Source organism: Squalius cephalus (genome assembly GCF_949319135.1).
Source record: "Squalius cephalus genome assembly, chromosome: 13".
NCBI lineage: Eukaryota > Metazoa > Chordata > Actinopteri > Cypriniformes > Leuciscidae > Squalius > Squalius cephalus.
Genome location: NC_137134.1, coordinates 34,175,963 through 34,191,248, shown reverse-complemented (window position 1 = coordinate 34,191,248; position 15,286 = coordinate 34,175,963). Strand labels below are relative to the sequence as shown.

The 15,286-nt window shown below is 39.0% G+C and overlaps 1 protein-coding gene across 1 annotated transcript; it reads left to right on the top strand.

The window, feature by feature from the left end:
• Positions 1-549: 549 nt before the first annotated feature.
• Positions 550-12,427, top strand: LOC307170012 (uncharacterized protein). The gene is made up of 6 exons (XM_079890944.1): positions 550-660; positions 1,388-1,711; positions 1,935-2,228; positions 6,136-6,246; positions 8,885-8,952; positions 11,725-12,427. Exons 1-6 carry the CDS (start codon positions 603-605, stop codon positions 11,770-11,772), a joined length of 903 nt encoding a protein of 300 aa, XP_079747070.1. The 5' UTR covers positions 550-602; the 3' UTR covers positions 11,773-12,427.
• Positions 12,428-15,286: the final 2,859 nt, after the last annotated feature.

The following is a 15,286-nucleotide window of genomic DNA, read 5'->3' as shown; positions in this document are numbered from 1 at the left end:
CAACACAGGCAGACATTATACATGTGATTAAGTGGATTTTGTGTCATAATGGACGCTGCAGTGGTTTACCTCTTTGTTTTATCAGTACAAACATCTGTGTGTCTGGTTTGATCTGTCGGTGGATAAACAGCTTCTGCTGGATGTTTGTCGTCTCTGTGTGTGTCAGTAGTTTGTGGCTGAAGCGTTTCTTCATTTTCTCTACTGCTAATAAGAAGCTCACAATCTTCCACTCCACACAAAACATCTTTACACTGAAATAAAGTGAATCCATCAACAGTCAAATAAGAGTCACAGGTCAGAGGTCAAATATGATTGACAGCTCACAGCACTAAATAACACACCAGTAGATACAGATATCTAATCCAATATTTCACTCTTCTGCTATTAGTTTTCATTCAGGGCCAGAATTCATTTGAAAATGTAAGATCAGCAAAAGCTTGTTGATTTCCGTGATGTTAAAGGAGACGGATGTGTGAGCGGAAACTGACTGAGGTTGGGGGAGGATTCACACACAACCAGATAAATATCTCAGTTCAGTCTTTCAGATCAATCTGAGTGTTTCAGACATTAAGAGTTACTATCGTGGGCTTTTCAGTGAACCGATGAAGAAAATGTTTCTCAAATTAGTTTTGCTCTGTTTGTGTTTGTGGCGTCTGGATGGTGAGTTTTAAAACATTATTTATGTTTCTGTTTTGATGTGATGTTTTGATTACTGGTTTAATTAGTTAGAGAAGATTATCATTCACTGATAGTGTCAGCAACGCTGGCTGTAGTGAAGCGCACGACTCAGGAAATAACTCAAAGAACAGTCTTTAATCTAATAATCCACACAATACACAGGAGAATCATGAGGAGAAACACAACCATGTAACGTGGACAATACCGGACGATGAACTGAACAGAACTCAGGGTTTTAATAACAAGTAAAGGAGATAATCAGAAGAACAGAAACAGGTCTGAGATTAATGAACTAATGATAGAGAACACAGGCAAATGGAAACAGAGAGAAAACTAAACCTAAACAGAACAAACATGTTACAGTTAGTCTCATATAGAAATAATTAAACTAATTTTTACTGTCAGATCAAGTTTGAATTCAGCTCTAAACTCAATTGTTATGGATTGATTAAATAATATCATATAAATATGAAGCTCATATAATCAACAGCATTAGTTTTAGTGTGACATTAAACATTAAAGTAAAATAGTTTTAGTTGTTGTTCCATATATAAATCAATTTTTCTCTTCATTCATCATTTTTTGTCTTTACTGCTGCAGAATATTATTAATTTCACATTTAAATGAATACAAGTTTTTTAGTGAAGCTTCATCAAACCAACATCAAGTGATTTTAAAGCTTTAATCTGTGAAAAACTCTGTTCTTCAGGAGAGTCTGGTGATGATGAAGTGCAGTATGTGTCAGTGATGGAGGGAGATTCAGCCTCTCTAAACTCTGATCTTACTGAAATGAAGGATGATGATGTGATTCAGTGGAGGTTTGGAGATGAAAACACTTTAATAGCTGAAATCAATAAACGGGCCGACAGAATCACTGTATATGATGATGTTCTTGATGGGAGATTCAGAGACAGACTGAAGCTGGACAAACACACTGGATCTCTGACCATCACAAACACCAGAACTGAACATGATGGATATTATGAACTTCAGATCAACCGTGAGATCAAGCCTTTTACTCTGATTGTCTATGGTGAGTTAAATATCACTTGTATATCATTTTGGTGTCAACATGTTGGTTTATTGTTAAAATGACTAATTTGCCTAATTTGTTTTACATTTATAACATCTAGGTATATATTTAACTCTCTATATTAGATTTTTTAAAATGCTCTACTTTTGATCATTTTGGTTTCTTCGTCTGATTGAATATCTTCATTCATCCACATTTGTCTTTATTCTCTCGTGTTTTCCAGCTCGTCTGCCTGTTCCTGTCATCAGCAGTAACTCTTCACACTGTTCTTCATCATCTTCATCATCATGTTCATTGGTGTGTTCATCAGTGGTGAATGTGAGTCATGTGACTCTCTCCTGGTACGCAGGAATCAGTGTATTGTCCAGCATCAGTGCGTCTGATCTCAGCATCAGTCTCTCTCTACCTCTGGAGGTGGAATATCAGGATAGAAACACCTACAGCTGTGTGCTGAACAATCCCATCAGCAACCAGACCACACATCTGGACATCAACACACTCTGTCACACATGTGCAGGTACCACAGCGCTGATATTAGTGTTAAGTTATTGAGTTGATTATAAAGACTTTCAGGGGGTTCAATTGGCCAGCAGCCATATCACCCTGTAGCCCAAGACTGGTTGCCCACTGAAGCTAAGCAGGGTGCTAGTTCAAAGCCAGAGCTTGTTTGGAGTTGGTTCGACTGATGAGCTTTCTAAGAATCGGTCTGCCTCTCTACAGGCCAGAGAGCCAGATCTTACATCACTGTATACATCTCATGTTGCCCAGCAACGCTAGCGCGGCAGCGCCAAACATAAACACAAACACATCAGGCTTGTTCGAGATGGTTCGGCTTCTCACAGACTGATCGGCGCGTGACATCAAAGCACTGCGAAAACGATCCAAAAGCACAAGGAGTCGTATGCTCTCCAAACACTCCCGCAGCTTCGATCGGTCCATGCCGCTACGATGCATCTCGAACAAGCCTTCCATCAACAATGGTGGTCGTTGATGCTCAAGGCTTTACGAACCTACATCGGCCTCCAAACACGGCAAATCCAACGCGTTCGTGCAGCTCGCCGTAACTTGGATAGAAGTAGATTACAATCGAGCTGCCATTAGCTCAATTAGCTGCTATTTAAAAAAAAAATTCTGTTCGTCTTGTTGGTCACAGTAACCCCGCCACCAGCCCCTGATGCAAGCTGTTCTTACTTCTAGCCCAGCAAAGATTTGGTGCACTTTTCCTGGTTCAGAGTTGGTGCTTTGGGTGTCAGAAAACAAATAACCAATTTGAAACTAGGCTCTGGCTCCGAAACAGCTCCAACACCGCCTTGGTGGAAAGAAGCTAAGCAGGGTTTATCCTGGTCAGTGCCTGAATGGGAGACTCCTGTGAAAACTAGGTTGCTGCTGGAAGAGGTGTTAGTAAGGCCAGCAGGGGGTGCTCATCCTGTGGTCTGTGTGGGTCCTAACACCCCAGTAAAGTGACGGGGACACTATGAGCACCGTCCTTCGGATGAGACGTTAAACCGCATCATACTAGTGGATGCTACACACTGGTGGTGTTGAGGAGAGACCCCATGATATGATTGTAAAGCGCTTTGGGTGTACAGTAGTTCATATGAAAGCGCTTTATAAATGCCTCATTCATTCATTCATTCATTGGTGATAGAACAAATATTCAGTATTTTATTGCTTAAAAAATACATTGATTCCTAATTGTTGAACTATGTTCCTTTTATTTTTACTCAACACTTCACACACAGGATTCTTCTCCAGCTCCATGTTTCGAAACAAATGAATCTTCCTTCAGTCTTGTTTATTCATCCAGCTTTTGTAAACGTTGTTAACAACCAAGAATATGAGGGTCTAAACTAGTCTCATCTTCGTCAACAAACTGATGTTTTTGCTTTTGAATATTTTGCCCACCGGCAAATGATGTAATATTTCTTGAGTTCTAGTTGAGTCAGTGGTCACAAGGGCACCTGAACGGCTCATACGCAAAACAATCTCAATTTCTTCTCTTGAGTTTCCTCAGCAGATGTTACTGATCTTCCTTTTTATTCAGTGTTGTGTCGTCAGTGTTACGAAACTGCTCTGAAACACGGGTAGAGGATCCAAACGCAGCTTTTATTGGGGAATTCCAGAATCGTACAGGCAATTGCTGCTTGCAAATGGACTCTTTTGAGGAGACCGTTGATTTCCATTAATGTGTTGCCCTAATTCCACTGCATGCTCACTTTTGCAGATATCCAAGGTAAATTATCAACACTATCATCCCTTACATGTGTTCGATTTAACATAATCAGCTAAAACGCATACGCAGGTCACTTTACTTGCTGAACAAGCACGCACCCGAGTCTGTGTTGCTTTCACATTCATGCAAACCGCGGCACAGTTCAAGAGCAACCGAACTCAGACCACCTCCTCCAGTTAGTCTCGGGTTCAACACCCCAGTGTGCACTCAGGTCCGCATGACAGCGTTCACATTAGCGAGTTTTCATGCGAATCGTGCCCTGTTCCGAACTAAACTGCCAGTGTGAAAGCACCCTGAGTAAACCAAGTATTTATAGACAGGGTTAACAAGGGTAAATGAGAAACAGCTGTAACTAATCAGGGATAATGAGCAGGCCCGGAGTGGGTAATCGGGAGAATCGGGAGTATTCCCGGTGGGCCGCTTCACTTTTGGGCCGGTCGAGGATGTTTTTTTTTTTTTTTTTTTTTCATTTCAATGTCACATTAGTTACATTAGGATACACACGTTCCGCATTCTGCCACCACAGCGCGCAACTCAGCATGGGTTGTACCATGTGAGGGAGTTCTCCCCTCCCCTCCTATAGAAATGGTTGGGTCCATAACCCGTCTTTTCAAAACGTTTTCTCAGGGAGGCTACCGCGGCTCCGCCGGCGCCTACTGATAGCTGGGCCGGCCGTAACGGTACGCGTCAGGGAGGATGGATGGGAGGAAGAGGCCAGGAGGTAGGCTATGGAAGCTTTGTTTCCGCCACAGAATAAAACTTTTTAAAAGATAATTGCGACTTTTTATCTCGAGTTTACATCTCGCAATTCTGACTTTTTTTCTCAGAATTGCGAGATATAAAGTCAGAATTGCCTGAAATAAAGTCGCAATTGCGTGTTAAAAAGTCAGAATTGTGAGATATAAAGTCAGAATTGCCTGAAATAAAGTCGCAATTGCGTGTTATAAAGAATTGTGAGATATAGAGTCAGAATTGCGTGATATAAAGTCGCAATTGCTTCTTATAAAGTCAGAATTGCAAGATATAAAATCAGAACTGCCTGAAATAAAGTCGCAATTGCTTATAAAGTCAGAACTGCAAGATATAGAGTCAGAATTGTGTGATATAAAGTCATAAAACGTGTTATAAAGTCTCAATTGCGAAATATAAAGTCAGAATTGTGTGATATAAAGTCGCAATTGCTTATAAAGTCAGAACTGCCAGATATAGTCAAAATTGTGTGATATAAAATCATAAAACGTGTTATAAAGTCAGAATTGCAAATTATAAAGTCAGAATTGTGTGAAATAAAGTCGCAATTGCTTATAAAGTCAGAACTGCAAGATATAAAGTCAGAATTGTGTGATATAAAGTAGCAATTGCGTGTTATAAAGTCAGAATTGCGAAATATAAAGTCAGAATTGCAAATTATAAAGTCAGAATTGTGTGAAATAAAGTCGCAATTGCTTATAAAGTCAGAACTGCAAGATATAAAGTCAGAATTGTGTGATATAAAGTAGCAATTGCGTGTTATAAAGTCAGAATTGCGAAATATAAAGTCAGAATTGCGAAATATAAAGTCAGAATTGCGAAATATAACGTCAGAATTGCGAAATATAAAGTCAGAATTGCGAAATATAACGTCAGAATTGTGTGAAAAAGTTGCAATTGCTTCTTATAAAGTCTAAGTGAATTATTATTTAACCTTTACATTATTTGTTAACCCATGGTATTAATACTAACAACACAATAGTACGAGCTGAACTGTTGCTTCATTTATCCAATTTTAAAAAAGTGCTAATTTGGAATTCCACCATGGAAAAAGTGGGCCGGTCTTGGGCCTGAAACTCCCGGGCTGAAAAGTGGCCCCACTCCGGCCCTGATAATGAGTCTGGGCAAAGGATTCTGGGAAATGTAGTTCATGGTGGAATGACACTGGTCTGGGGAGGAGCGCCCTCTGGTGGATATCCTGGGCACTCCAGCTGGTGATCGTAACAGTCGGCATACCTCAGATTGTTTATCATATTTATATACATACATATACATCATCACCACCTTTTCAGTCTGAAATGAAACAAATTTGATTTTTACTGTAACCCACACTAGAATGGAATAGACTAGAAACTTTAAATTGAATTTAAATGCAAAGCATCAAAATACTAACTGTGAAGTTCTCTTATCACTAGCTGCCACTAATAACTGTTTCTCTCAGTGTCAACAATAGTGCTGATCTCTGCTGCTGCCACTGGATCTCTGATGATTGTTTCTGCAGTCGTTGGGATCTTCTGCATCTGCAAGAAATGTAGAAAAACTGATCAAGAAGGCAAGTGTTGAATTATAAACAGCTATTAAATTTGTAAAAGTAATAAGTGTTATATCAAATAATAATATTCTTAAATAGTGTAGTTTATTTTAACCCTCATGTTGTGTTGCGGTGATTTTGACCAAGAGAGAATTTTCTTTTTCCTGTAAATGTTAATGTTACCGCTTTGGACTAAAACTTACTGACTTTGCTCTCACACAGGGTACAACAACCCTAACCCATATTCTTTGTACTTGTTACACTTATGGTGTTCCTTGTCAAAGATGACGACCTCCTAAAATGTTAAAGGTACAGTGGAGGATCTTCCCGAATTTTAGAAAAGAACCGCCCTCTCCACTTTTTGAAAAAATGCACATGCGCAACACTCTACCTGCTCCCGAGAGGGAACACCTATTAAACGTGTGTGAGAGAGCATGCACGAGCCTAGTTCTCCTCGTGCACGCTCTGTTTACAAGTTGCTGTCAGGATCGCTCATACAAGATTACTTTCCAAAAGAAGATTTGCACTTTTTCCACTATGTCAGACTCGCCATGACTAATCATAGCTTACATTAACTTTTACTAGCAGTGATTTTAAATGGATTTCTCCAAATAGCATGCCAAACTTTACCTGTCGAGTAGAAACGTCGCGACTGAGGCATCAGTGGGAAGCCCAACCTGTGCTTTCAGCGCACGCCAGCGTGTAAAAAATTCTCCCAAAAACACTCTGGTCTTGTTTCTTTCTTCAGAGGCCTTTCTCTTCTTGTCATACAATTCGTAGACACTTTTTCTCTTGCGACCCTCAGACATTTAGAAAAAACCCGGTGAGAACGGCGAGCTTCAATGTAATGGCTGAAACCGTAGCTAACCACACATAATACACCTGAAAGTGCGCATGCGCAGAAAGTGAAAACTACAATGAGCACGTGTGACGGCCTTACGTAAACATATCACCAGAATAATTGACAATTAGGAGGACCAATAGTCTTGATGATCCACCCGGAAAAAGAAAATCCTCCACTATACCTTTAATATTTTCTCTTTATGCTATATTATTACAAACATAGGATTCAAAGTAGTTTTCTTTCAGTTAGCACAGGTTTTGTATTTCTTTTTGGAACAGGTTGATCGTAGGCCTCATTGATCTGCTGAGTGACCAATGCCAACATTATCCATAAATAATGCTTTTTTCCCCTCAAATACTGAGGTTCATAAGCTCAGATCAATGGCCGCTTTCCGACCAGAGGAACCTTTTCACAGTTCCTAGAACTATTGGCTAAAGTACCCGGATGTTCCTGCGGTGCGAACACGCCGACTAGGAACGATTTTAGTTCTAGGAACTCCATTTGTAGGAACTAATTTAGGTCCTACTTCAGAGTAGGGCCTAAATCAGTACTATAGGAATTACCCGTGACGTTAGTGTACGCTGATGACCGAACGCACGCAAAACACCAGCACCTGCCGTTTTTAAAACAGCTAGAATGTAAACACACAGATTATAGCCTATATATTTACTCCAGAAACTAACTATACAAACATGGAAAACAGTGATAGATGGGCATCTAAACCTTTATGCTGAAGAGAAAATCCAACGCAACTTTGAGGGGACCAAGCCAAACATGATTATGTATTTCTGCTCAGCTAGCAACACAGGACATCAACCACACGGCATAGGCTAATAACCTTTTTTCATATAATGTCTACTTTCTATAACAGTTCTATCTAATAACATGTTAAACAGTACTGTTAGACAGATCGCTAACTAATGAACAGAGAATGCGAGCATTGTTTGCTCTGGCGTTCTCAGCGCCGCCAAAATAAAAGTCTGTCGCTCCGTCAAAATAAAAGTCGCCGTGCTTGCGTCACTCCCTTACCCCTCCTACCAGTTCCTATGGCCACTTGGCCAGTGCGAATGCAAACAGCGAAACCGAGTTTGGGGGAGAGTAGTTCCTAGAACTGTTTAGAAGTGGACAGTTCCTATAACTACTTGGTCGGAAAGCGGCTAATGAGGCATACGACCATTCAGTTTAAAAAATAAATACTAAACCTGTGCTAACTGAAAGAAAACAAGTTGACAAGAAGATTGAATCCAATATTTGCTGGTAATACAGCATAATAAGAGATTGACAAGCAATTTTTATTAGGCCGGTCATTTTTGACTAGGAACATCAAATTAGGTAAAGGATTTTCTGCACAGCAAAATAAATCAAGTCATCTTTATTTTTATAGCGCTTTATACAATACAGATTGTTTCAAAACAGCAAGGGTTAATGGAAAGATCACTGAAAAATATGTGTAGATATTTGGTTTAGCAGTTATATAGTGATGCTGGGCATTTCACCTGAGCTTCAATTACAATTTAATGTCATCATAGAAAAAAACAAGTTAATTACTTTAATTGAACATTTTTCTGGGTTTGAATTATCTGCAAAGAAGGTCTTTCTGAATGAATGTTCAAACGTGACCCTGCTAGTGACCCGTGAGTGAGTGAAAGTGAATCGATTTGTTAATGTAATGCAGCAATGTGAGCTTTAACACTTTAACTTTAAAAGCCCTATTAACATATTATGTTTTATAGAAACATATATAGTTAACAACATTGAGTTTTTTTGTTTTAATCCACCTGTTTATTATATTACATCTTATTATCATTGAAACAGTTGAGACTCATGAAGAAGAAATCACTTACGCCAAGCCAAAGTTCTACCAAAGAAAAGCACAGAAATCGGTAAGATCATTTATTACTAACAGTGGTGGACGAAGTACACATACCATGTACTTGAGTTAAAGTAAAGATACTCAAGGTAAAATATTACTCAAGTAAAAGTAGAAGTGCTGCCTTTAAACATTCACTTGAGTAAAAGTACAAAAGTATTTGCCTTCAAATGTACTTAAGTATCCAAGTACTATGATTTTTTTTTTTTATGGCTATAATGTCCTATTATAATTTTTGTCACAAGACTCTTGCTTAACTCAGTCTACGTGAAGACTCTAATGTCACTCTTGGCACATCAATCTATTAATAAAATGACATTAATTAGTCTATATATATATATATATATATATATATATATATATATATATATATATATATATATATATATATATAAATTTTCTGTATTTTTCACGAGCGTCTATGGTCATAATTATAAACATCCTAATGTTATGATACATTCACATAAAACTGCACAATGCCATTAAATATATATATATATATATATATATATATATATATATACACACACACACACACACACACACACATATATATATATATATATATATACACACACACACACACATATATATATACACACACACACACATATATATATATATTCTATGTTATGGGAGCAGCCAATTTCCCTCCAAAATTAAACACCAAAACGTATTAATGCAGTGTTTCTGCTACTCCCCAGAAAAAAAATGCTATTATATGCAAGTAATTTTAGTGTCAACGTAATAAGCAATGTCCATTATGCGTCAATATTTACCGATAATTGCTGCAATAATAGCTGCTGCTCTCTGCCCCGCTTAAAATCATTGGCAACGCGATTTGTTTGGAATTATTGAGAGCTACACGAATCACGTGACCGCACGGCGGCGAGATCACAGTAGGCTTGTTCGACTTGAACCGGCGCTGCACACTGCACAGACCAATCGGTGAATGACATTAAAATACCGCGAGAGCGATTAGAGAGTAGACGGCTCTGTATGCTTTTCAATCGCTCTCGCGATTTCGATCTATAATACTTTGATGTCATAAACTGATCGGTCTGTGCAGCCAAGTCGTTAAAGTCTAGTGTGTCGCAACCTCTTACTGTCTATAGAGCTGGTAAGTCCCGCCCATTCGTAAAACCCCACTGGACCTCTAGGTCAGTGGTTCTCAACTCCAGTCCTCAGGACCCGCTGCTCTGCACATTTTGTTTGTCTCTCTTGACACACTCAGTTCAGTTCATGGAGTCTCTCCTAATGAGCTGATGATCTGATTCAGGTGTGATAAATAAGGGAGACATACAAAATGTGCAGAGCAGTGGGTCCCGAGGACTGGAGTTGAGAACCACTGCTCTAGGTTGAAAAATCGTCAATGCAAGTGAATGTGAGAAACCTTTCTGGTCCTGTTTGAATTGTGCCATGAATGTGAACATATGTTGTCTGTGAATTTTTTATATAATTTTTCATGTTACGAGTTTGACAGTATATTGTATGATTCTTTGGCTAGCATAACGAGAAAGACTACATGTCGCCTATGTGACGTCACCCCATAACACATTTTCCCTCCACTTGTCAAATCACGGTGCTAATGCTGCGATAATCTATGGAGACAGATCGAGATGCCTGTATGTTTTGTACCCAAATGTCACCATTCAAACAAAATGGGCTGTTCTTTCTTCAGATTCCCGTCTGATGTAATCGAAAGCAGCGAAGAGTTCGCTGTACGGAAGTAGTCCACAAAGTGCTCTCACACAAAGTCTAACCGTATCAAACTTCTACCCGCTAAATTGTAGCATTCTTCACACGAAAAATTATATAAAAAATTCACAGACAACATATGTTCACATTCATGGCAAAATTCAAACGAGACCAGAAAATAATTATTTCTCACATTCACTTGCATTGACGATTTTTCAACCTAGAGGTCCAGTGGGGTTAGCGGAAGGGGCGGGACTTACCAGCTCTATGGTCGCAACTCTATTTATATTTAACGGCTCTGGTTCGCGCTTAGTAGATACCGCCAAGGCAGGTTCAAAACAAAGCGCGCACGTTGTAGGCTACTGTGATTGGTGGCTCATTTGACCAGTTACGTTTTTATCCACTCATAAATAAAAAGGAACGACTGATTTTGAAAATGTAGTAGAGTAAAAAGTAAGATATTTGACTTTGAAATGTAGTGGAGTTAAAGTAAAAGTCTTCCCAAATTTAAATACTTCAGTAAAGTACAGATACGCAAAAAAGTTACTTAAGTACAGTAACGAATTACATTTACTTCGTTACTGTCCACCACTGATTACTAATTCATGTCTGTGTCTCATTTCAGCAGTGAGTGCGCCTGTGTGTGATAGATCATTATACAGACAAAAACACAAAACACCACCATATTAAATATGTATAAAGATCAGCATTCAATGCGAGAAACATATGCCATAACACTCACAACACTCATTCTACCATCAGATCAACATTAGTTCATATTTCCAGTGTTTATAATGAGTATTTCCTGTGTCAGTTGATGACATCACAGTCCAAATCTTCAGAGTTGCACACACTCTACGTGCTTTTGGGAAATCAACACAATTCTGTCTATATGGAATTTGTAATGTAATACATTTTTATAGCAAGTATTATTTTGCCAGTGTTAAGAAACAAACAGAAGGAAACAGTGAAAGTCTCTCACTTACAGGCCTATGGATGTGACACACTTGAGGCTGGTTTTATATCTGCATATTGTAACATGATTTCAAGGACATGCATTTATTATTATATATTGTGTTTTTGACAGGATGATAAAGAGGAGGATCATGTGGTGTATGCGCCGATCGCCAAGTGAAAATGATCAAACTTCAAGAACCAGACCAGCGGTGTGATCGCTTTCACAGGAACCGCTGGAGATCCTCTCAGATCTTTAGTTTTGAGTTTTGGGATTGCTGAAGTGTAAAGACTCACAGTCTGGCTCAGATTAGAGCTGGGCGATAATATAGTTTATATTTTGTGATGATACAAGCAATCAAGCAGTTGATATTTGCTATTTTTGCTCTGCGTGAGTATACTGTATGTGTGCAAATAAAGTTGAACATGCTTATGAATCCAACTTTATATAAGAAGCTGGCCAATAATAGTTACATTTTGCCACAAAAAAAAAAAAAAAAAAAAAAAAAATCAAGCAGTTAAGATTCGATATACAAAAGTTAAAGCTATTTTTGATGTCACACCCTTTTAAGATTATATCATATCACTGTTTGTCAATGTTTAACAGTCATTTTAATAAAGCAAATGCATGATTTACTGTTGTAATATTCATGGTATTAATGGTATGTAAATGACTGATGGTTGTTAATATTTTCTTTAATTTCAGTTTGGGGGTAACTAACTAGCAACATTGCTAACATATTAATGTTTATGCTACAATTAATTGTAATAAATATGCTCATATTCCATTTAATCAAAATTCAATAAATAAAAACATTTTCATCAAATTGAATACTTACATTTTTCTCATTTGCAGTTGTTTTACTAACCATGAACCTTAAATTTCATCAAATAAAACAACATCCCACTATTAACTGAGCGCCATCTAGTGTCCAAAAGTGACTCTTGCACAACAATAGCTTTACCTGTAAGATACACACTATGAATTCACTCACTGGACACTTTATTATGTAAACCTTGTTAGTAGCAGGTTTGACCCTCTTTTGCCTTCATAAATGTCTTAATTCTTCCTGGCACATCGTACTGGGACGTTATCTATAAGCTCCTGCTGTTGATGAGAGGGACCAGGGCCTTGTTATCCGTCACCAGCTTAAACTCATTCAAGACACACAGTATTTTTCAAACTTCTCACATGCCCACACGCTGGCCACACACTCCTCGATCTGCGCATATCGGCTTTCTGCATCAGTGAGCCGTATGCTAGTATGCTAGCAGTGGTCCTAGCGATATCATAATATACGAGGACTGGTGTCTTCATGAGCAGCTCTCTGATGTGTGTGTGTGTGTGTGTGTGTGTGTGTGTGTGTGTGTGTCCACATCCACATACTGTTCTGCCTGAGGAGTTCACACAGTGGCTGGTTTACTGTAGAGAGGTTGGGGATGAACCTCCACAAATAATTCACCATGCCAAGCACCCTGTTCAGTTCCTGCAGATGTTGTGGTGTTGGCAGCTGTCGGATGGCATCCACCTTATCTGGATCTATCTGCACTCCTGTCTCATTAATAAGGGGACACAGAACCGAATTATGTCTGTACGTGCATGTCTCCGTGTTCAGTTTTAACCCTGTAGACTCCACTCTCTGCAGGACTTGTTCCAGACGAGAGTCATGTTGTTCCCGGGAAGACCCATAGACAAGTATGTCATTCATAAAGACCTTCAGTCCTCCAGCACTTGAAGCGTCTCCTGCATTTTCCTCTGGAAGATCTCTGGAGCGCTCGAGATCCCGAAGGGAAGCCTCCTGAAACAACATCTCCCTTATGGTGTGGTAAAGGTGGCGAGTCTGCAGCACTCTGGGTGGAGAGGGATCTGAGGAGGAGAACACCTTTGCTCCACTAAGCTTAGCAATAATCTCATCAGCAGTGGGTAGCACAACATGTTCTCGTTTTACTGTATCGTTCAGTCTTTTAAGATCCATGCAGACGCGTGCTTTCCCGATCCTCTTCAGAACGGGTGCCATTGGCACACACCATTCAGTCGGTTGTGTCACACGCTCTACGACACCATTGTTCTAGATCCTCTGCAACTCCTCTTACACCCTTTAAAGCATGGTATGGGAACACACAGCATATGGCTGCGGTAAGTCTTTTAACCCTTCTGTGCTGTTCGTTTGTGGTTTACACTCGGGCTATTTTACAAAGATGGGCAAAAATCTTACACTAAACTATGTAAAATTATCCATGTTATCCCCATTAACGAAATTTAGAAATGTGGGCCTTTGTAACCGCACTGGGTAGTACATTAACATTAGCTCAAATGATATATAGGGAATTTTAATAATTAATCAGGAATATGATTAATATACATATATATATATATATATATATCGCATATTACAGTTACATTAAATTATCGAAGTTGAAAATAGATTTATTTTATATATGAATAATCAATCACAACGAATTATAATTCCTCATTCATATATCAATAGTCTATTTCAGATAATTATATGAGATAACCCTTAATGGAAATTAATGTAATTATCAAACAGTCGTTTGTCCTGCAACCGGCCGTAAGATTAACTCATCAACTTTTCAATAAAGTTATCACTTCTTATAATTTCAGGAAGAACAGTTTCTGGCCGTGAATATATTCTCCTGTCCTTATAAATTAACAAATCGTAAAGCTTTGTAGCTAGGATCACATTTCATTGACTTCGTGAAATGAGCATTTTAGACAGAAGCAAGCAGGAATATTGGATTTTAATAATTGAACTAATAATACATCAAACTACGATTCACACAGAGTAAATATGCGCATAACAATACAAACAGTAAAAACAATACAAGAAAAACGGATAACAGATGAGAGAGGATGAAAGGGTGAGCGGGAGAAAGTGAAAGCAAAAATCTGCGATCAGAGAGAGATCACAGTTAGGCAGAAATCACAGACCAGGTAACCTTTGAGAGAGACAACAAGAAATCACATCAATCAAATCAAAAATCAATACTTGCGTATGGTTCTCTTTGTATTTGCTGAGGAAGAGCTCTTTTTAGAGCTGGGCGTGTTCCACCGTGTCTTTTGGGGCGAGCAGACTCGCGGGAAGATTTAAAGGTTCACCGAACGTGAAGTCACCAACGAAACAATTCAGAGTTCATCTCCCTCGTGGAGGGAGAGGCGAATATGAAAATAAAACTTAGTAAAGAAAAGAAAAACGGAGATGAGCTCCCGAAGGAGCCATGGAACCGGAAGTTCTCTCAGACGGAGTGCTCGTGCGTGCGTCCTTAAGGAAGAGGTTCTTTTCTTTTAGTTGAAGTTGCCGTCTACGTTCGCTTCACTGAACGTAGGGAGAGTCCGAAGACGAAAATAAAGAAAAATAAAAGAGAAACGGGGAAAAGCTCCCGAAGGAGCCATGGATCTTGAAAACCTCTCACAGAAAAAGTGCTCTCCGAGAAACTTCGGTGTCCGTCTCTTATGGAGAAGATGGGTTCACGCCTACTCTGCGTACACGGACCAATCATCTTAGAGCATCTCGGGCGGGAAGATCTTTTCTTTGTCCTGTTAGACACGCCCACTTGAATGTGTCATGGGGAGATGGGACTGAGCCGTTAGGCTTCCAGAAATATGAAAAGTGTAAAATAATGCACCTTACTGCATTCTGCTATCGGAATTCGACTCCGTTAGATTGAGAGAATTT

What these genes read in the sequence shown, in the direction of transcription:
- LOC307170012 (XM_079890944.1), top strand. Translation starts at nt 603, where the DNA reads ATGAAGAAAATGTTTCTCAAATTAGTTTTGCTCTGTTTGTGTTTGTGG. An exon ending in ACTCTGTCACACATGTGCAG is followed by an intron (nt 2,229 to 6,135) that starts GTACCACAGCGC and finishes TGTTTCTCTCAG; the next exon opens with TGTCAACAATAGTGCTGATC. An exon ending in TAGAAAAACTGATCAAGAAG is followed by an intron (nt 6,247 to 8,884) that starts GCAAGTGTTGAA and finishes TCATTGAAACAG; the next exon opens with TTGAGACTCATGAAGAAGAA.